Below are 21,518 nucleotides of genomic sequence, written 5' to 3' on the forward strand. Positions count from 1 at the left end.
ATTTTAAGCTGGTATGATTGCTTCCTATTGTTAAATTCTATTCTAGGGTGCTTGCACTAGACTTTCTTTTCTCCTGGCAAATGGCTAGGTTTCTAAATCAAATAATGATCCGAAGCCTCCAAACATTCTAATTTTCTAAGAATGCTCTTGAGGTACATGCACAGGGGAAAAAGCATTATTTTTAACCTGGATAGATGAATTTGGTATTTTGCTTTTTAGCATGCGAGTTGCAGTTTTGTTTTGTTTTGAAAGTAAAGCGAAGAAGAGTACAGTCCCTGGCAGTTGCCATACACTCAAGACTCAAGACTTATCTAACCCTACTTGTGTTGCTATTATGATGTAAGATTCCTTTGAAAAATAGCTTTGCTTGAAGTGAAAATAATGTGGTGCTTGACTTGGTAGGTACAAAATAAAATAATAAAAAATGAGGTCTCTGAAAATCATATGAGTATCCAAGTTTTAGGTCCTAAATGACTAATGATTAAAGTATTGGACTTGGATACCTAAGAGTTCCAGATTCAAATCCACCCATAAAAGCCCCTGGGTGACTTTAGTCTAGCCTAATCTACATTGCAAAGTGGTTGTTGTAAGGGAAATAGGGGAAATGCTTTATTAATTGCATTGAGCTCCATTATGCAAATCCAGCAAACAAATGAGTTTTCTTATGCCCATTCTCAGCTTTTGAACATTGTGGTTTATATTATCATTTTCCCATTTAAATAATATTATGGTCACTGGTATGATAGAAATATATTACAGCTCCATGATTCTATTAAAATTTGTATAATTGTTCTACTTTTCATTCCCCCCCCCCCCAGTTTATATATTTTAATATTATAAAATGCTGATTATACTATTTTTCTGGATTTATTTTCCTTCATTTTTTATTTGGCTCCTTTTTTGTAAGAATTTGTGCTGATTACATATCTACTATTATATAAAATAAAAATTCTACCCCCGAAAATCTTCATTTACTGGAAAGAAAAATGGGTCAGAAGAGACAGATTGTGAACAAAACTAGTTATACAAATGACACATCTTTCCAACTTTAACAAACATTTCATTAGGGTCTTTCAGGGTCACTGTTAGATTATACTTTTTTAATTAACTTTCCCTTAAATTATTATGAGGAGGCAGAAGGCACATTAATGTGTGAAACTGTTCCAAGCCTAGAGAACTGTGAAGAAAAAAACATGTCAATTTGTGTATGAGTATGTATTTGTGGGATGATGCAGAAGAAAAAATTGGTGGTCATTGCATATGTTTATTGGACTGCCTTTAAACATAGAAATGAATAAATCAGAGTCCAACCATATTATGCAGTTCAGTTCAGTTACAAAGACATTTATTATTTGGAGCAACTGCTGTGAAATTAAAGCTTGACCTATTTGCAAATCTGATGTTTTGTATGACTGATGTTATATTCAGATTTTTTGATGTTTAATCATTTCATTATGTATGGAATGATTAAAAATTTGTATGATTATACAAATTTTGTATATGATTTATATTATAATTTCATAGAACAATAAGCATACAGTATATGGATGACCTTTCTGCAATATAGCAAGTTATGTGTTGTCAGTTTATAGCAGCTTTGCAGTTTTTCTTATTATATATATTGTGCTAAGGTGATCCATTATTGTGTGTATGTAGTTTGGAACTGCCTTTATTGTTAGATAATTTATGTGTCTAGATCCGTGATGGCGAACCTATGGCACACGTCCTACAGCATGTGCGTGTTGGCCAGCTGACTTCTTTTGAGGTCGTTTTTCGCCCTCTGGAGGCTCCCCCAAAGCCTCCAAAGCACGAAAAAACTGGCCCTACGGTCACACCAAAAGTTCAGGAACGGACTTCCGGTTTGCTCGTAGGGCTGTTTTTCACCCTCTGGAGCCTGCAGGGAAGCCTCCTGAAGTCGAAAATTGGCCCTATGGACAAACCGGAAGTCACCATTCCCGAACTTCCGGGTTCCACATAGGTCCATTTTTTGCCCTCCGGAGGCTTCAGGGAAGGTCCTAAGGCCTCCGGAGGGCGTCCAGGGGGCAGGGAGGCTGTTTTCACCCTCCCCAGACTCCTAGAAAGCCTCTGGAGCCTGGGGAAGGTGAAAAAACCATGGCAAAAGTGGGGGGGTGTTGCTGATTGGATGCATGCATGTGCACTGGGGGGGCGCACATAGCATTATGGGTGTGGCACATCAGCACATGTCCCCCCTTTGCTCTCCCCGCTTTTGGCACGAGAGCCAAAAAAGGTTTGCCATCACTGGTCTAGATTCTGTACAGTTGACAATAGTTAGAATTACAAAAATAGTTTTGGAAGGAAGTGCTAAAAATCTGAAACCTAAAAATCTCAATCCTAGTGGAGAAAGGGAGTCAAAGACTCAAAGACTGAGACCTTGCCCTTTCGAATGTTCATTGGGATGCATGTGAAAAAGAGACATACCGTATTTTTTTGAATATAAGACGCACCCTTTTCCCTCAAAAAAGAAGAAAATCTGGGTGCGTCTTATATACTGAATGCAGCATTTTTTGCCTCCCGAAAGCCCGTCCCCTTCACCAAAATGGCTTTGCATAGCCTTTAGAAGGCTTTCAGAGTGCTCCTGAGGGCCTCGGAAGGCAGAAATGAGCAAAAAACAGACCGTACTTGGCTCAATTTTGCCCAGCCTCCAGGAGCACCCTATAAGCCTCCTAAAGACTATGCATGCTCTTGACAAAAAATGGGTCCGTTTTCATGAAAAATGGGCCATTTTTGGGAGGTCTGCAGAGTGCAAAAACTTTTTTTAAAATTTGCCTCTTCAAAATCGTGGTGCGTCTTATACTCCAGTGCGTCTTATACTCTGAAAAATACAATAGCAATGATTGAATGAATCATGAACTATATATTAAAAATATAACTATATTTTTGACATCCCTGCAGATACTCCTCCTGACAGTGATTGTCTCAGTGATAGTGACACTTAGAACAAAGTTTTCTGAGATTAAGTTCTTAACAGAATAACAGAGTTGGAAGGGACCTTGGAGGTCTTCTAATCCAACCCTCTGTTCAAGCAGGAGACCCTATACCATTTCAGATAAATGGCTGTCCAATCTCTCCTTTAAAACCTCCAGTGATGGAGCACCCACAATTGCTTGAGGCAAGCCATTCCAATGATTAATTGTTCTGTTAGGAGGTTTCTTCTTAGTTCTAAGTTCCTTCTCCTTGATTAGTTTCCATTTATTGCTTCTTGTCCTGTCCTCAGTTGCTTTGGAGAATACCTTGACTCTCTCTTCTTTGTAGAACCCTTTAGATATTGGAACACTGCTATCATGTCACCCTAGTCCTTCTTTTCATTAATATCCAATTCCTGCAACCATTCTTCAGATATTTCAGCTTTCAATCCCAATATCTTCGTTGCTCTTCTCTACACTCTTTCTAGAGCCTTAACATCTTTTTTTATATTGTGGCAACCATAACTGAATGCAATATTCCAAGTGTGTTTTGCCAAGGTATTATGAATTGATACTAACACTTCTGGTGATTTTGATTATATCCCTCTATTAATTGGGGTTTTTTTTGGCCAGCTGTAATACACTGCTGGCTTACATTTAAATGGTTGTGCAGTAGCACTCCTAGATTCTTCTTGCAATTACTACTATTGAGTCAACAGTGTGCTGCAGCTACCAAAAAAGCCAACTATTCTATAACTATGCATTTGGTTTTTCTTGCTTCAGTATAATATTTTATTTTTCTCAGCATTGCATTGCATTTTGCTTGGCCCAATGCTCAACTATGTTGAGATCCTTCTAGATCTTGAGTTTATCTTCTAGGATGTTGGCTATTCCTGCCAGCTTGGTGTTGTCTGCAAATTTGATGAGCTTCCCTCTCTATTCCCTCTTCTAATTCATTAATGAAGATTTTGAAGAGTACTGGGCCTAAGACACAATCTTGGGGTACCCCAATGCACATGCCCCTCCTTGTAGAGGTAGCTCCATTCGGGCTTACATGTTGAGTGTGGTTTCTCAGCCAGTTACAAATCCAGATGGTGGTGATGCTGCATATCCCACATTTTTCTAACTTATCTAGAAATAGGTTGTGGTTTACTTTGTCAAATGCCTTATTGAAATACAAGTATACTGCCGGTATGCCCACAGCATTTAGCTGGTCCATTAATTTAGTCACCTTGTCAAAGAATGAGATAAGATTTGTTTGGCATGATCTGTTTTTGACACCCAGATACCCATGTTCTGGTACTGCAGTTCAAATAAAGCAGGGTTTCCTCAATTGAAGAAATAAAAATTGATAATTTATGAAATGAAATTCAACAAAAAACATTTTTAGAAGAAATATACTATTTCTCATCTCATATTGGGATTTTTTTTTAAAAAAAGGTTCAAACAAGGCATAATATAGTTTGTTTCTTACACCCTGTTTCCCCGAAAATAATACCTCCCTGGATAATAAGCCGAATCAGGCTTTTGAGGCTCCCCCCAAAATAAGCCCTCTCTGAAAATATTTAAATGCATGCCCAGCTGGTCCCTGCCATTTCCTCTGGTTGCTTGCCGCACAAACAACACAAGGTGAGCAGGTGAGGCCAGGGAGGAAAGGGAGAGGGGAACATGCCCCATGCACCCCACACGCCCTTACCTAATGGCCGCTCCTGCAACCCTAGCCACCATGCCCCTTCTGTCACGCTAATGGCCACTGCAAAAAGAGTGGCAGGCCCAGCAATGCACAACATGGCAGCAGCTATGAGTTGACCATGCTCACCACCTTCTGCACCTCAAAAATAATAAGACCTCCCCGAAAATAAGGCCAAGTGCTTATTTTGTGGGTCAAAAGAAAATAAGATCCTGGCTTATTTTTTTGCGAAATACAATATGTGAACCTGGCCATTCTGGTTTGCATGAATAGATAATGAATCCAACTATTTTAGCTGAATGAACAATCCATAGTTTAAAGTAATGCTTAGAGTGATATATGAATGCAGTAATTATTTACTCACAGACTGTGATATAGAAATGTCATATTTTGAATCCAGGAAATGTTCAGCTGAATGCAGCTAATTACATTTACAAAGCCTTAATAAGTTTTAATCTTTTGTTGATGTAATAACCTGCAAGTTGTTCTTACTCTACAAGCACTCTACAAAAATCAAGCAAAATCAAGCAACTGTCCATTAGGGTATTTCTTAGATTATTAGATCTGAAATTTACGAGAGCTACAGAAAAGAGCAATTACTGAGAGAACTCTGATTAAGAAGCAGAATCAATTAAGGATGGGGAGAATTTAATTTGCTTCATACTCTTGTACTAATTAACTGTACATTTTAATTGGCCTTTATCATTCCTTTCTCACCCTATATTGTGCTTAGCAAAGCTATTTTTTATAAAAAAAACTACAATGACTTTAAAGCAACAGCAATTTCATATACTGCAGATGCTAACTGACATAGAAAGTGTGTTTTCAATCTTGTAAGCTGTTCAGAGCCCAAGTAAGCTGTACGAAATGGCTGTATAAATGATATAAACTAAATAAATAAATTAAGACTCTTGGCTGAGTTGAAGCCTTTTACTGGAGAAAATAAAAAACAGGCACATCAGTGGTAGAACATAATTTTTTCTTCCTGTGTTCGCTTTCTCTTGCTAGGGTGAATACAGGTTTCCTGTGTGCCATAAAATGCCTAAGTCTGATGCAATGGCTTTTTGTTGACCTGTTATACATTTTAGTTAAAGCAGATCCAACTCAGTGGCAAGCCCTTTGAAGCCGCTTTCAAACCATTTTCTAAGTGAAGGAGAAGTGGTTGGTCTCAGATCCATTGCTATAGGAACATGATAACATAACAGCTAGAAATAAATTGTCACCGTTGATAGCAATTTAACCAACCAACTCTAAATTTCTATAGGCCTTGTAGGTGAGTCTTCTAAGTATATTATTTGCAAAGTAATTTTAAAATGTATTAGCCATTTTACAAAGATCCTTGCTTTATATAATTGTTCGATTGAGAGTTGATACTAGGCTCCTATTGTGGAGCAAGGTATGTATAGAATACCTAGCAAGGTATGTATAGAATCTATGGTAAATATATGTTATACATTCTGACATCTTTATTGTGGTGTAGTAATTTCTGGGCAGTTTAAATCATGTGGCTTTGATTTAGCAGCTATGGTGTAAAGAAACCTTTGTACTACTTTAGATATAATGACATGTATGTAAGTAGGCGGAACTGTAAGGTCATACTTAATTGTCATTTCAACTGCTTCAGATCTCCTACATTCTTATTTACTGCTGTGGCTATTATTAGAACTTTCTCATATGTACTGGAGAGCCAGGTTCAGCTCAGCTTTTCAGTATGTACAAAAACGCCATTCCTTTTCCATGTCTTTTTATTATCTCAATCTGTTTGGCATTCATTTGTGGGCTGGACTGAAAGATACATCCTCATAGTTTCAGTGCTAGGGTAGAAATTCCTTTTTGTTTCCTTCCTTTTCCTTTTTGTGAAAATGTTTTCCTCATTCAGTGGGTGGGCTTAGACAGCATCTTATATCAAAATAAAGCAATTACATTATTGAATGTCTTAATATATAATATGTAATATATAAACATGACTATAGAGGCTTATAAATCTCTAACTAGGTTCACAGTTAAAACATGAATGGCAATATAGCATTGAAATTCTAAGATTATTAGTTGTAATGAAAAGCATCATTAAACATTAAGTACAAAGGTGATTGCTGTATTGTTCTGTTTCTCTCCCCCTACCAATCACAGCAATATGTAGGGGGATTACTGTCCAGTAGCAACTATAATGAAATTCACTCCTAATTTGAATGGTATCTGGATTTTGCAGATCTATTTTAAAAATAATTTAAGCAGTGTTTAGGGCATGTTCAGAACAAAATGCTGCCTGATTCACAGATGCCCGAAACATTCTGGATGTGATTGAAATAAAACAAAGGAGCTAATATTTGCAATTTTATTTTATTTTTTCAAATTCTATTTTCTTGAAAATAAATCCAAATTATTTTGGTGCTATTAACTTTAGAAACAATGCATGGAATTGTAGTATTTTTCTGCCATTTAAAAGTTTGGATTCAGAGCAAGAAGTGAAAAATGTTAAGAAATGAAAGATTTAATATAGCACCTTAAATTAAGTTACTAAGATTAAAATATTTTTAAAAGATTAAAACTCATTTGAAGCCAGACAGATCATATTCTTTAATCTAAAAAAGCTACAGGTAATTTTATGATTATACATTAAAGGAAAGCTGCAGGCTATATTCAGTTAAATAATACTGAGAATAGGCCATTGTTCTTTAAATATTTTAAAGAATTGAGGAATTAAGCAATATTAAGGAGAAATGTTAAAGAAAAATAATTGTTTTCTTGAAAATAAAATATGCTGCTATTGCTTAGCCTAGCACATAATCATTCATTATTTTTTCCATTTTATAAGGCTACCTGACAGCAAGGATTCAAGGACACCCAAAGCATAAAATCATCATTACTTCAGACACATTTTTAAAAAAATTAAAATTTATAATTGACCTGGCCTAGACCTGCTAGAAAAACTAGGTTTTAAAGCTATCATAAAGAACATGGTTGGAACTGTAGGGATTTCCAAGAATGACAACAGAGAAGACATGCCTTTGGGGTCCCATAAGATTTTTATTGATGGGACTGAATCATGTCAACCTATCTTACAGAATGGGAAGAAATGATTGGAGAAAAATAGTCCTATGAATATCCATTGTTGTAATCAATGAAAGGCTTTATAACTGAGAATGTCAGTTGGTCTTACCTGAACTGCATGTTTCGAAGTTGGCATGGGAATAGTCACACATGGGTATTAACACAGCCCTTTTGCCCTGGAGACTGAGGTAAATCTTGAGGCCACACCTCCATTCCTCCACTAACCTCCCAGATTAACCGATGATTCATAGCAGAGCACCTGGAAGGAAGGGACAGAGAAAGCACACACACACATCCTTCCTGCCTGGCCCTGACTGACCACTGAGCTAACTCAGGCCCCTGGCGTGGTGCGCCCTAAAAACGGGGGGGGGGAGTGACTACTCCCACTCCAACTTCAAAACATGCAGTTCAGGTAAGACCAACTGACAGTTTCTGAAGTGGGGTGTGGGAGGAGTAACACATGGGACATACCAAAGCTAGATGTCCTTGGGAGAGATCAATGGGCCTGAGCCCCTTGAGAGTCTAGGACTCCCTGAAGAACCCTCCTCCCAAAGGCCGCTTCTGCGGAGGCATAAGCGTCTAGCCGGTAGTGCCTGATGAAAGGCGAGGGAGAGGACCAAGCGGCAGCCCTGCAAATCTCTTCTATGGGAGCGTGGGTAGCCCAGGCCACTGAGGTGGCTGCACTTCTGGTGGAGTGTGCTGTGATGTCCTCTGGGACCTGAAGTCCCCATGCCTCGTAGGCCTTCGAGATGGCCGCTCTGATCCACCTGCTAATGGTTGCCGGGGAAACCTTGGCTCCCTGGGTAGATGCCTGAAAGGAGACGAAGAGGGCCTCTGAATGTCTAAAGGGCACCGTGCGCTTCAGATAGATGTGCAGGGCTCTTCTAACGTCCAGCCGGTGCCATGATCCCTGGAGGGCTGCGGACAGAAATCCGGCAGAACTATCTCTAATGCCCTGTGGAAGGGAGAGTTGACCTTGGGCATGAATGCGGGGTCCAGTCTGAGGACGACCCGGTTCTCCAGAAAGGTGCAGAGATCCACTCTGCTGGAAAAAGCGTTAAGCTCAGATACTCTCCTGGCTGAGGTAATGGCAACCAAGAAGACGATCCAAGAAGGGTCAGAAATTGTAGGGAAACCTCCCTCGAGGAGTTTGAGTTTATTGGTCTTGTATGCCGCCCACTCCCGAAGGACTCCGGGTTCGAAAGGTGCCTCCGTCAGAGACTGGAGGACCGTGGGCAGATCCCAGGTCAGGAATCGATGGACCACTGGGGGTTTCAGATTCACTGCTCCCTTAAGGAAACACCTTAGAACCGGGTGCTGTGACAAAGGCGATGAATCCATCCTCCCCAGAACCGTGGAGAGGGCAGAGACTTGTCTCCTAAGGGTGCTGGGAGCCAGACCTTTCTCCAGACCTTCCTGTAGGAAGTCCAGAACCTGGGGTATGGAGGCCGAGGCTGGAACAATGTCCCTTGCTTGGCACCAATCTGTGAAAGCGACCCAGGAGGCGTTATAGATGCGAGTGGTGGACTGCCTCCTGGACGCCTCGATGGTCTTAATCACCTTCACGGAGAAATGGGGCCCCCTTAGTTGTTCCCGCTCAATCGCCAGACAGTCAGATGGAGCCACTTCAGGTCCGGATGCTCCAGAGACCCCTGGTGCAGAGACACCTCCCCTGGGGGAATCCTCCAGTGGGGAGCTGAGGACAGCTCCACCAGGTCTGCTAGCCAGGGATGACGTGGCCAGAAGGAAGCCACTAGGATCATCTCTGTTCTCTCTGACACTATCTTCCTCCGAGCCCTGGGAATGAGAGGAAGGGGAGGGAAGGCGTAGAGGAGACCGGCTGGCCATCTGCAACGAAGGGCATCCGTGTCCATGGCGCCCCTGGACGGGAGCTTCGATACGAAACTTGGCAGCTGGGCATTCGCTGGGGTTGCAAAAAGATTCACTGCCAGGTGTCTGAACCTCTCGCAGATCTGTAGGAAGACGTTGGGATAGAGCTGCCACTCTCCGTTGTCGACCGTCTCCCTGCTGAGCCAATCCGCTTGCTGATTCTTTGTCCCAGAGATGTGTTCCGCTCTGATGGACTGAAGATTCTTCTCTGCCCAGTTCCCCAGCCGAAGGGCCTCGTCGCACAGGGCCTTGGAATGTGTGCCCCCCTGCCTGTTCACGTGGGCCTTGGCTGCCACATTGTCTATCAAGACCAGGACATGGTGGCCGGCCACAGTGGTCTTGAAGTGACGTAGGACCAGATGGATGGCCCTGAGCTCCAACCAGTTTATGTTATTGCGCAGGTCTGTTGGAGTCCAGCGGCCCTGGGCTATTTGGGCCTCCAGGTGTGCTCCCCAGCCGAACAGGCTTGCTTCTGTTGTGAGTACCTTCCTCGCTAGTTCCTTAAAGAGGGATCCCTTGTCTAGTGCTGGGGTCAGGCACCAACGGAGCGAGAGCAGCACCTGGGGTGACACTCGAACTTTGAAGCTGGCGTCGCTCGTCCCGGCTCTCTGGTATGGAAGCAGGAACCACTGAAGCTCCCTGGCATGTAGGCGAGCCCAAGGCACGATCCCTATACAAGAAATGAATTTCCCAAGGAGCCTGGAAAGAAGAACTACAGGGACAGAGCGTAATTTGTGTATCTCATGAACCAGCTGCACAATGCTGTCCTTACGTTCCTGGGAAAGAAAGACTTCTCCAGACACCGAATCTATAATGGACCCTAGGTGTTGTAGTCTGGTAGATGGGACTAGGTGGCTCTCCTCGAGATTGATCGAGAAGCCCAGGGATCTGAGAGTGTCGATGGTGAGCCCCAGGTCCTGGGGACCTGGCTAGGACGAGGATGTCATCCAGGTAGCAATGGAGTTGGACTGGGAAGCAATGAAGGTGACCTGCAGCCGCGGCCAGCACCTTGGTAAAGGTGCTGGGGGATGAAGCCAGCCCAAAGGGAAGGGCCCTATATTGAAAGTGACTGCGCTCGTGGGAAAAACTGAGGAACCTCCGATGTTCAGGAGCGATTCTGATGTGTAGGGAGGCCTCCATGATGTCGATGGAGGCCAAGAAATCGCCCTGTCGGATGCTTTCTAAGATGGATTTCAGGGAGGCAATCTTGAACCTACGGTAGACCACCCTGGAATTGAGCAGCTTAAGATCCAGGATGACTCTCCACCCCCCTGAACTCTTGGGGACCAGGAACAGGTTCAAATAGAATCCGGAACCCCTCTCCCCCTCTGGGACCTTCTCTATGGCCCTGATGTCTAGCAGGTGTTTGATGGCCTTAGTCTTAAGGGCCCGTTTGGCCGGATCTGTGGAGGAGGCGAAGGTGCGGAATCTATTCGGGAGCTGCGATCAGAACTCCAGCCGGAGCCTGAGCTTAACAGTCTGGAGGACCCATTCGTCCGAAGTGACATGCTCCCAGGAATCTGCAAATAGGGAGAGGCAATCGCCGATGGGGTGATCCACGATTGGATCACTTGAACCTGCAGAACGGCTGGCCGTCCCCTCCTCGAAAGGGCCGCTTGCTCTGTTGCTGGCCTCTAAACCTCTCTCTTGGGAACTGTCTATCCCCTTGTCTATGAAATCTGGGAAATGGGTACCTCTGATTCTGGGTGTCCGTGTCAGGTGGGCGGTAAGATGTTCTCCTGGGGTAAGGAGCCTGTCGGTGATCTGACCGTCTGGTCGTAGTTGGGAAGAACTTTCACTTATTCTTGTCCTCCACCAAGATAGGTTCCAGCGAGGCACCGAAAAGCTTGTCCCCGGCGTAGTCAGCCCCTGCCAGGTGCCACTTAGCCCGAGACTCCGCCTGCCAGTGGCGCTGCCACAGCAGGCGCCTGGATGCTACAGAGGATGACAAAGCTCGAGAAGCATACTAAACTGCATCCAGCATGGCGTCTGCTGAAAACTGCGTGGCTGCCAGCACCTTGGAGATGTCCTGCAGGAGATGTACCTCTGCGGCCGGGGTCCTGTCTCTTAGCTGTTCCAGCCACAGCACTGTTGACCTATTAAAAAAGGATGCAGAAGCGGCTGCCCTAATAGTCCAGGTTATTGCCTGGAATGACTTACGCAAAATCATTTCCGCCTTCTTGTCTTCTGCCTTAAGACAGTTGGCTATGTCTCCAGTCACCACGGTCGAAGCTGAGGCCAGGTTGGCGACCGGAGTGTCCACCGAAGGAATCTGCAGAGCCTGGGCAAAGATAGAATTGAGATTATAGAATCTACACTCATTGCCCCCCAGATTGGGAAAAGAGCCTGTCTTAACCCACTGGGATTTAAGCACTTCTAGGAACATCTCTGGAGTGGGAATCTCCTCTATCTCCACCGGGGAAGGGCCCTTTCTTGTTACCCCCGCTAGTGCCTGGCGTGGCAGTGGCAGGACTGGGTTCTGGAGGGGTGTCCAGGTCTGCTGTGGCCCTGGCCTTACGAAGTAAGGAGCTAAACAAGGAGGGTAGAAAGAGCCCAGTGATGTTGGGGGGCTCAGGGGCCTGGACGTCCTCATCCTCAAAAAACCCCACCTCCTTCAACTCCCCTTCCTCTAAATTCGAAGCCTCACTGGCAGTGGAGGGTGAGGAAGACCTGGGCCCTCTGGTAGCAGAGGCCCTGGAGCAATCCAGGTGACCCCTGGACTGGTCCCGGGAAGACTTACTCCTGGAACCCTGGGACTGGTGTTTCATTCCCGAAGCAATCCCTTGGGCTATGGCCCTGGCTAGCACCTCCTGGAAGCTTTCAGGATGCTCTGGAAGAGAGGGGTGCAGCTCTGGGGGTTGTAAAAATTCCCTAGGTTCAGGGGATTGCGGTGCCAGTTGGTATCTGGCAGGGCTGGGTACCCTGCACCCAAACGGGTCTCCCCTAGCTTCAGATGGGTGGGCAGGGGAAAGGGGGGGGCAATAGGGAGCTGTGCCCTCTGCCTGAGCCCCTTGGAGAACCTGGGGATATCCCCCTGGTCTCTTCCAGAACAGGGAGCCTGCGGGGAGAGTGAGATCTGGAAGGGGAAGGGCTGATGGTGGCCCTGAACCTTCTTGCAGAGGCCCTGGTAGCTCAAACCTCCTTCCCAGAGGTTCCCTTCCTATGGGGCCTGGGGGTGCCCCTCTTGGCAGGGGACCTCCCTCTGGAAACTGGGGGAACCCCCCTGGAGGTTCCCTTGCCTGGATCCAAATCCCCTGGGGACCTAGGCCTGGCACCCCCGCTCCTCGCCACCTCCGCCATAGTACTCACGGTTTCTGTACCACCTCCTGTCTCCCTGCCGGCCTCTTCTCTCTGTGTGCCTTGATCTTCCAGGCACCACGCTTCTCCAACAATTGCCACCGCTCCACGGCTCGATTGCTGGCTCACTGCTGCTTCTGGGCCCTCCCCGGATTGCTGGCCAAGTTGAGGGCTCCTCCTGTAGCCTCTTCTGGCTACTGCGGTGTCTTTTGAGCACTCTCAGCTTCCATAGGAGGGTCACACGCTCCCCCACGTGCTCTAAAATGGCGGGTTATCCAAAATGGCCACCAATCTGCGACCCAATCTCCGAGGCTCAGGAACATTGGAGGAAGGCCCTGGCCAGTTCCTCGATCGCTGGTGCCTTGCAGAGGTCTCCTGGATGGCCTGCAGCTGTCCCAGTGGGCCTCATGGCGCAGCAGCTTTTTTTCCCTCTTACACGGTCGTTCGGCTGCTTGGGAATCGCACTGGACTGCAGCGAGGCTTGCCTGCCAGCAGCGCTGAGCACGGGTGCAGAGAGGAGCAGTTCCGAAGGTAAAGCAAAAAAATAAATGGAAAAATCCTAAGGCTTAGAGAAAAAACCTAGAAAAAACTGGGAAAAACCTAGAAGTCTATGAAGTGAGGGAGAGTCAGGTAAACACTCCTTCTGGGGTGGAGACTGAGGTTAATCTGGGAGGTCAGTGGAGGAATGGAGGTGTGGCCTCAAGATTTACCTTAGTCTCCAGGGCAAAAGGGCTGTGTTAATACCCATGTGTGACTCCTCCCACACCCCACTTCGAAAACTCAGCACCTTGAATTACACCTGGAAGACAATTGGTAACCAGTGCAACTAGCAAAGTAAAAGTGTCACATTGGCATATAGAAGCAGGCCTACAAGTACTTGTCTTACTGCATTCTGAACCAGCTGTATCTTTGAAATAGCCATCAAGTGGATGTTCTCTCTATCCAACACTGCTTTTGGAACTTTCATTTACTTCATTTATAGAATGAAAAGCCGTGGTGGTGCAGTGGTTAAAATGCAGTGTTGCAGGCTAACTCTGCTTACATTGCCAGGAGTTCGATTTGATCCTGACCAGCTCAAGGTTGACTCTGTCTTCTATCCCAGTGTTTTTCAACCACTGTGCCGTGGCACACTAGTGTGCCGTGACATAGTGTAAGGTGTGCCGTGGGAAAAACACCCGCCTATATAGTCAATATAGGCACAGAGTTAATTTTTTTAAACATTTTCTAATGGTGGTGTGCCTCGTGATTTTTTTCATGAAAAAAGTGTGCCTTTGCACAAAAAAGGTTGAAAAACACTGTTCTATCCTTCCAAGCTCGGTAAAATGAGTGCCAAGATTGTTGAGGGCAATATGCTGACTCTGTAAACCGCTTAGAGAGGGCTGTAAAACACTGTGAAGCAGAATATAAGTCTAAGTGCTATTGCTATTTATCCATTTTATTTCTGTAACTTCATGCAATATTTGTGAAAATGATTTTTCCTTTAGCCTTAACTTCTCACAATAAGCCAGAGTGACTGTAAATTATAAAAAGATCTAAAATGTACATTTGGGCAATATCTTTAACACCACCCAAAATGAAACAAAAGTATAAACTGTTGAGTTTTACCAAACCCTTCATCGGGTCAGATATTATAGAATGCTGCAGATAGGGAACAAATGTGTGTGTGTGTGGAATCCAAAAATTAAACCAGAGCTGACAGACATGAGTTTTCCTTAAAGATTCAGTTCCTGCAATCCATCATTTAGAGCTTTATAACTTATGACAAATAAGGCTATGTGGAGCTGACCACAGCACTTTAGTCTGAGATGAGTTTGCAAGCTGATTCATTGCCAGTTTCTCCTCTTGCCAAGTATATGAGGTAATATTGTGGAACATAACTAAAGCACATAAGAGTGCATAAAGTGAAACAATTGTTGGACATAAAGTTGTACTAGACACTTTGAAATGATCTGGATATAGTATGCAAACATTTTGATCTTTTTGGAGGAGGGGTGGTACTAATTTCTTAATCTTCAACTTTCTATAGACAGTAAGTATCCCTCGCTATTCTGTAACCAAGCTTATAGTGATGCGATTGCTCAGCAGTTAAACACACTGAGCTTGTCCGCTGGAAAACTGACAGCCTGGGTTCGAGACCCGAGAGCTGCGCGATGGAGTTAGTTCCTATTACTTGCCCCATCTCCTGCCCACCTAACAGTTTGAAACCATGCAAATGCCAGTAGATAAATAGATACCACTTTGGTGGGAAGGTAACCACATTTCATGTGCCTCAGCTTATAGTAATGCTGGCCACATGACCATGGGAATGGCTTTCCATAATGCTGGCTTGCTCTCTTAAGAAATGGAGATGAGCACTACTTTCCTAGAGCCGGACACAACTAGAAAGGGAAACCTTTAACTTTAACCAGCTTAAAGTTTTAAAGTGCAGTAACAGTACACAAAGATATACATTGTCAAAGTCATGGTTTTCCCACTTAACAGTAAAACAGGGTTGGAAGGAACCTTGGAAGTCTTCTAGTCCAAGCCCCTGATCAAGCAGGAAGCTCTATACCATTTCAGACAGATAATTGTCCAATCTCTTAAAAACCTCCAGTATTGGAACACACAAAATCTCTGGAGCAAACTGTTCCACTGATTGTTCTAACTGTGAGGAAATGTTTCCTTAGTTTTAGGTGGTTCTCTCCTTGATAGTTTCCATTCATTGCTTCTTGTCCTGCCATCGGGTGCTTTGGAGAACAGGTTGATCCCCTCTTCTTTGTGGCAGTCTTAGATATTGGAATAATGCTATCATATAGCCTTTACTTCTTTTCACTACGCATACCTAATTCCTGCAACTGTTCTTCATATGTTTTATCCTCCAGTCCCCTAATCATCTTTAACATCTTTTAACACATGACTGTGGTATAGTTTAATTTATTAAAGTGTATTTCTGCAATATGCTGTAAGCTGCTATTAAGAATCTTCACTATATTATCAAATATAGTGATTCATCATTTAATGTAAATGCTTTACAATGGACTTGTTGAGCCTGTCATGCCTCTCTTGTTTTCCTTAATATTTGGGCTACAATATAAACTTTTAAGCTAAAAATCCTTTCAGGGCTGAAGTCATGTTTATCTTTTCAAAACATCTTGCATCACTGTATGTGCCATAATCACTCACACCTACTGAAACATCATTCTTTTGCAATTATTGAAATTTTTCCACTAATGAATAATTCATTTAATAATTTATTTTACCTGCAGACGTCTTTCTTAACTATCTCTCAGATGTGTATGCATTTCTGTGCGCTGTAAAATATCATTTAAATAATCTGAAAAAGGCAGGCATGGTGTCATTTATAAACATGTAATGCAACTGTTATAAAAATATGTCCAAATTAGGAAGATAGATAACCATTAAATTATTTAGAGCAATGCTTGTCTATGTCCTAAGAGCTCAGAAGCTGTTATATTTCTGTCTTCTAGAATGATTACCGTAAGTTGTCTATGCAATGCAAGGACTTTGTTGTGGGCGTCCTTGATCTCTGTCGGGATTCTGAAGAGGTGGAAGCCATTCTGAATGGAGATTTGGAAGCAGAGCCAGTTGAAATTCAGAGGCACAGAGCTTCACTGAGTCGTGTCAAACTGGCAATTAAATACGAAGTCAAAAAGGTAAAGAATTATCTTTCAAACAATGTATCTAGTGGACTCTATCATAAACCTGCATGCAATAATAACCTTAAACATTTTAGTGTCAATTTTATCTTTGTCCTCTGTTGGAATAATATGCTGCTAAACTGATGTCAAAGATAGGGTGAAACTGGCCTTTTAAAAGATGATAGCACTGTCATACATAATCCAATTAATACTGTTCTGTATGTCTGTTTTTGGTCATTAAAACCTTTAAAGATAAGAAACAACTATGTTGTGCTTCTACTTTCAGGATCAATAACAGAATTTGTATTTTTTTAATAAATAAGAGGATACTGTATTCTTATTTTGCTTTTAATTCCATTGCCATTTAATTCAGATGTAAATATTTGCATGTGATACAGGCAATGATTTGTACAATGATTTGTACATAGTGTGCATTTCTATTCCATTTAAATGCACAGGGCTTAGATATCAGAATAATACAAGTCCCAAAAGCAATAGATAAGATGGTAAATGGCTATTCACCCCCAATTTCCCCCCTAGATACTTCTATATTTCTCCGGGTTTTGTTTTAGACTTTGGTTCACTTGGCATAATATGTCTTGGCATTGTCTAATTTATTTTTTGCTTTCCAAATGTTTTATTGGAATTTCCAGATTAGATTTTTTTTGTTGCTTTAAACTGAAAGTGAAGAAGACCAAGCTTGTAACTTTTTATCCTCACCACCCTTCTTTTTCCCTCTCCTCCTGCTTCCTTTCCACGATTAACAACTGTGGAATCATTAATGAAAATTCTTAGCAATGAGAAACTTTCTTTAAATCCTTTCACTCATAAAACTACTAGGATCTTACAGTTTTATTCATTATTTATTTTTTTCATATCTGTATCTCTTTATTCATCACACAGTAACAAATGATCAGGACAGCATTCATCACCAATACTCAGTCACTAAAAACGCAAATAATAATATACAAATACACCCATACATATATGCACACACATGCATTTGCTTATATTGAGCTGACATTTTGTCAATGTAAACTATGCTTAGATTTAGCTATATATGATATTATAATAATACTATTATTATATCCAAAATAGTACTTGTCTTGAAAAATGCCCAATACTGTTGTTGCAAGTATTGTGCCACTGTTTTCAGATTGGAATGCTGCATCATGCCCATACCAAAATGTAGCTTTATTATTTCCGGTTTACTTCCAGAAAAAAAATTCAGGACTGAAAAGATGGTATAGATCATCTTGTGTTTGTATCTGTTATGATGAGATGTATGGATATTTCTAGACGAAAATTGAGAAACAAATCCTTGCTAAGGATAGGTTTCTATTTTTTTAAAAGGAACAACTATAAAAAAAATCAAATGCCGATGCTTTCTGGATCATATTATTGATGGAAGATTACCTTGGGTCATCACTCCTGATACTCTACTGGCAGATGATTACAGGATGGAACTACAACACCACCTAGATTTATTTTTACTTGAATGGATCTGCATTCATCATTACAGTATATCCTCATACTTTTTCATGGCTTCTGCTATAAATCTCAATGTGTTGAAGCCACTCACTTGTTAAAGAGAGCTTTTTGAGATGCCCAACTCTGATTAAATGATCCGGATAATGTCTTTAGACTCAACCATTGTTAAAACGACATTTGATGCATTTTTAAATTCTTGATTGTATATGGTATGTTCAAGGACTTTCTATTTTGAGAGGAAGTGTGCTAATGGAACACCTCTGATTCTTTGACTAAGCATCTTTTTTTCACCTCATCCTATACTGTTTAGTAGAGTACAAATGATCTAGGAAGCAAGTTCAATGGTGTAGTCAGTGACTTCCTATTGCTGGCTTGGAACTCCCCAGAATCATTTCTTAATTATTTGCATTTGGCAAAATAGGGTAAAATTAAGAGCTTAGGCAGCATTTTGATAATATGAGATGGTCCATAACATACCATAATCATCCCTGGATACGCTCGAAAGATACAGTATAAATGTGCAGGGTCTTTCCCATAAAAAAATGAATATATGTTTTCAGGCACAAATTAGCAGAAGGCCTTTTTTGGTCCTCATATTTTACTACTAAAGTCCTGTTTTTGTAATATTTGAGAATCTTTTCAATTGAATTATGTTCACGTTCATAATCTAGTAAAGTAGCTATATAGAAAGTATGCTGTTAAATGTGATGCTTTAATACTACCCTTAAGCAAAATTTCCCCCCAGAGCAATTAATGCTATGAGCTTTGAGTCCCTCAAATTTGAGTAATACTGTTCAATATTTCTCAGAAGAAAAAAAGAGCTTTCCTCCCAATGATGATATCTGAATTGATAAAAATGGATGAGTCAATTTTCTGGAATTCACTGAAAACGTTTGTGGTGGTTCAATTACTTTCTTTCAGTGTCTTCAGGATCTCATAGATGGAGGTGCAAATGGCTATAGATAGCATTATAAGGATGGATTGATGAACTAGGCTCATCCCTGCTACCTGTGAATCTTAAGTTGTTTTTATAATACAAGTAGTCTTCAACTTACAACCATTCATTTTACTGACTGTTCAAAGTTACAGTGGCATTGAAAAAAAAAGATTTATGACTGTTTTTCACAGTTACAACCATTGTGGTGTACCTATGATCACATGATCAAAATTTGGTCACTTAACAACTGGCACGTACGTATTTATGACAATTATCTTGACCTGGGGTCATGTGATCACCATTTGTAACCTTTTCTGTTGGCTTCCAACAAGCAAATTCAAAGGCGGGAGCCAGATAACAACTGCAGTGGTTTGCTTAACAATCATGGCAAAAAAGTGTTGTAAAATGGGCAAAACTCACTTTAAAACATCTGTCCTTAGCAATGGAAATTTTTGGCTCAATTGTGCTTGTTAAGTTAAGGACTTGCTGTAGCTGAATCAAGTATCACTCTGTTTTGCTTCCTTTCCTATCTGGTTATCTCTTTCCCATGCTTCATAGCTATACAGTTCCCTTCCTTGTACTTGTGACTTTCTATGTGTGACAGTGGGTTTGAATGATATTAGTTAGAAGCATATTTGTGAAAAGCAAAACACACAGCAGAAACCCTAATGATATCCCTAGAATAGGTGGTAGATGGCCAAAAAAAGGTGTAATAATTGCTGCTTGAAAATACTAACAAGACATGCAGGAGGAAAGAAGGAAGTTTCACTGTCAGAAATGAGAAAGTGTTCTGATTTGTTTTAAATTCAGTTTGAATTGCTTTGAGAAGACAGGTTGAATCCATTGATGAAGATTCTTTCTGTCTTTTCTACTGATATCCTCTACTGAAGCCTATATTACATAGCATGTTAATGCAGGTAGGGAGATGTTTTCCTTTTTTTCTTTTCTTTATGCAGGTTTAAGCCTAATTATTGGGATTGGGACAAGTCAGTGGAACTCTAAAACCTATGAATGCCACCTACTCAGAAAAGTTGACTCCCTGATGTACGAGGGATTAAAAAGAAGGGGGGGGGAATCAAGTGATGCCAAAGAAATTTTATCTTTATTTTAAAACTGCTATATAAATGAAATGGAATTGATTTTGCCATAGAAAGAGAGTTGAAGATTAATAGATTCAATTTTCTTCTTTCAGTGTGTGCTGTTCTTGACAAGGGTAGTCCTCCCCCAAAGAGTTTTACTACTTACCTGAACATTTTAAAAAAGGTAGATGTACAGTAAATTGGGTGTGGATATCAGGGATTGTAGTCTGGAACAACTAGAAGACACCAGACTAAGAAAAGAAATAGTATTATCTCTGACTTCATTAAAAAACAGTCTTGAATTATAATTATTATGTTGCTGTTGTTGTCATAATAATTAAACTGAACTCTTGAGTTAGCTAAATTAAATGGAAAGCTGAGATTTTCTTGCAAAGTTTGGTCTGTCTGTCTGTCTGTCTATCTATCATCTATTTATCATGTCCATTTACACACACACACACACACACACACACACACACACACACACACACACACACAACACACACACCTGTCTATGGAGTCCTTGGTTCTCTCTAAGCTTGGTTGTTTGCCTGCAGATATTTCATTACCAGACTAGATATCTACAACCAATGCTTCTTCTCTGACATTGGGGAAACTCGTCTACTTAACATTTGCAAAAAGAAACACACACACAGACATACTTGCCTGTCTGTAAGAAGATTTCTTACAGAATAGCCATAAAACGAAATATAATGGATAGGAGATGAAGCCAGGAATAGGGCATAGCTGTCTAGAATGCTGAATAGACGCACTCTGTATTGCAACATTTTGTTTGAGGTCTCACCTTCTGTTTTGAAACATCAAGATATACATATACATATATATCCTTATTGCACATGAACCAATTTTATTAATATATTTATAGGCAATTATTGTCCCTTATGTGAGAAAAAAACATCACATAATGAATGATGACCAAAATAACAAATCCATTTGCACCCAAAGAAAAAAACAACTGCTTTTATTTTAGTGCTTTATCTTCAAACTCATTTGAGCTTTTTGAAGTGTTACTGTGATGTTGGCAACTTTGAAACATGCTAAATAAACATATCTAATAATAGGAGAGAATTGTACAACAATAAGAATTAATGCAGTAGGAAGTCCTTAATAGCTTCAAATATCCCACTTGGAGAACCTTATACTTTAATGCATTTTTCTTCAAAAAGCAATGTTAGATTTAAGTGGTAACATGCAGATTTATTAATATATGGTTTTTTGTTCTAAGTTGCAAAGTCGTGTCCAGTCCATCGGACCCCATGAACAACACTGTCCATGGGGTTTTCATGGCAAAGATACTGGAATGGGTTGCCATTTCCTTCTCTAATGGATCATGTTTTGTCAGAGCTCTCTACTAATGATCTGTCCATCTTGGGTAGCTCTGCACGGCATAGCTCATAGCTTCATTGAGCTATGCAAGCCCCTTCGCCATGGCAAGGCGGTAATCCATGAAGGGGTAATATATAGTTTTAGAAGCTGATAATCTTATAAAACCACCAACTT

The 21,518-nt window shown here is 41.6% G+C and overlaps 1 protein-coding gene across 1 annotated transcript in view; it reads left to right on the plus strand.

Moving 5' to 3' along the window:
• Positions 1-21,518, plus strand: part of TRPC3 (transient receptor potential cation channel subfamily C member 3) — a 55,885-nt gene that overhangs the window by 13,746 nt on the left and 20,621 nt on the right. The window contains exon 3 of the mRNA XM_014067230.2: positions 16,320-16,505. Coding sequence (XP_013922705.2) covers positions 16,320-16,505 — 186 coding nt within the window. The remainder of the gene's footprint in view (positions 1-16,319; positions 16,506-21,518) is intronic.

The sequence above is a fragment of the Thamnophis sirtalis genome, unplaced genomic scaffold (assembly GCF_051295495.1).
Source record: "Thamnophis sirtalis isolate CommonGarterSnake01/CBP01778 unplaced genomic scaffold, rThaSir2_p1.2 scaffold_10, whole genome shotgun sequence".
NCBI lineage: Eukaryota > Metazoa > Chordata > Lepidosauria > Squamata > Natricidae > Thamnophis > Thamnophis sirtalis.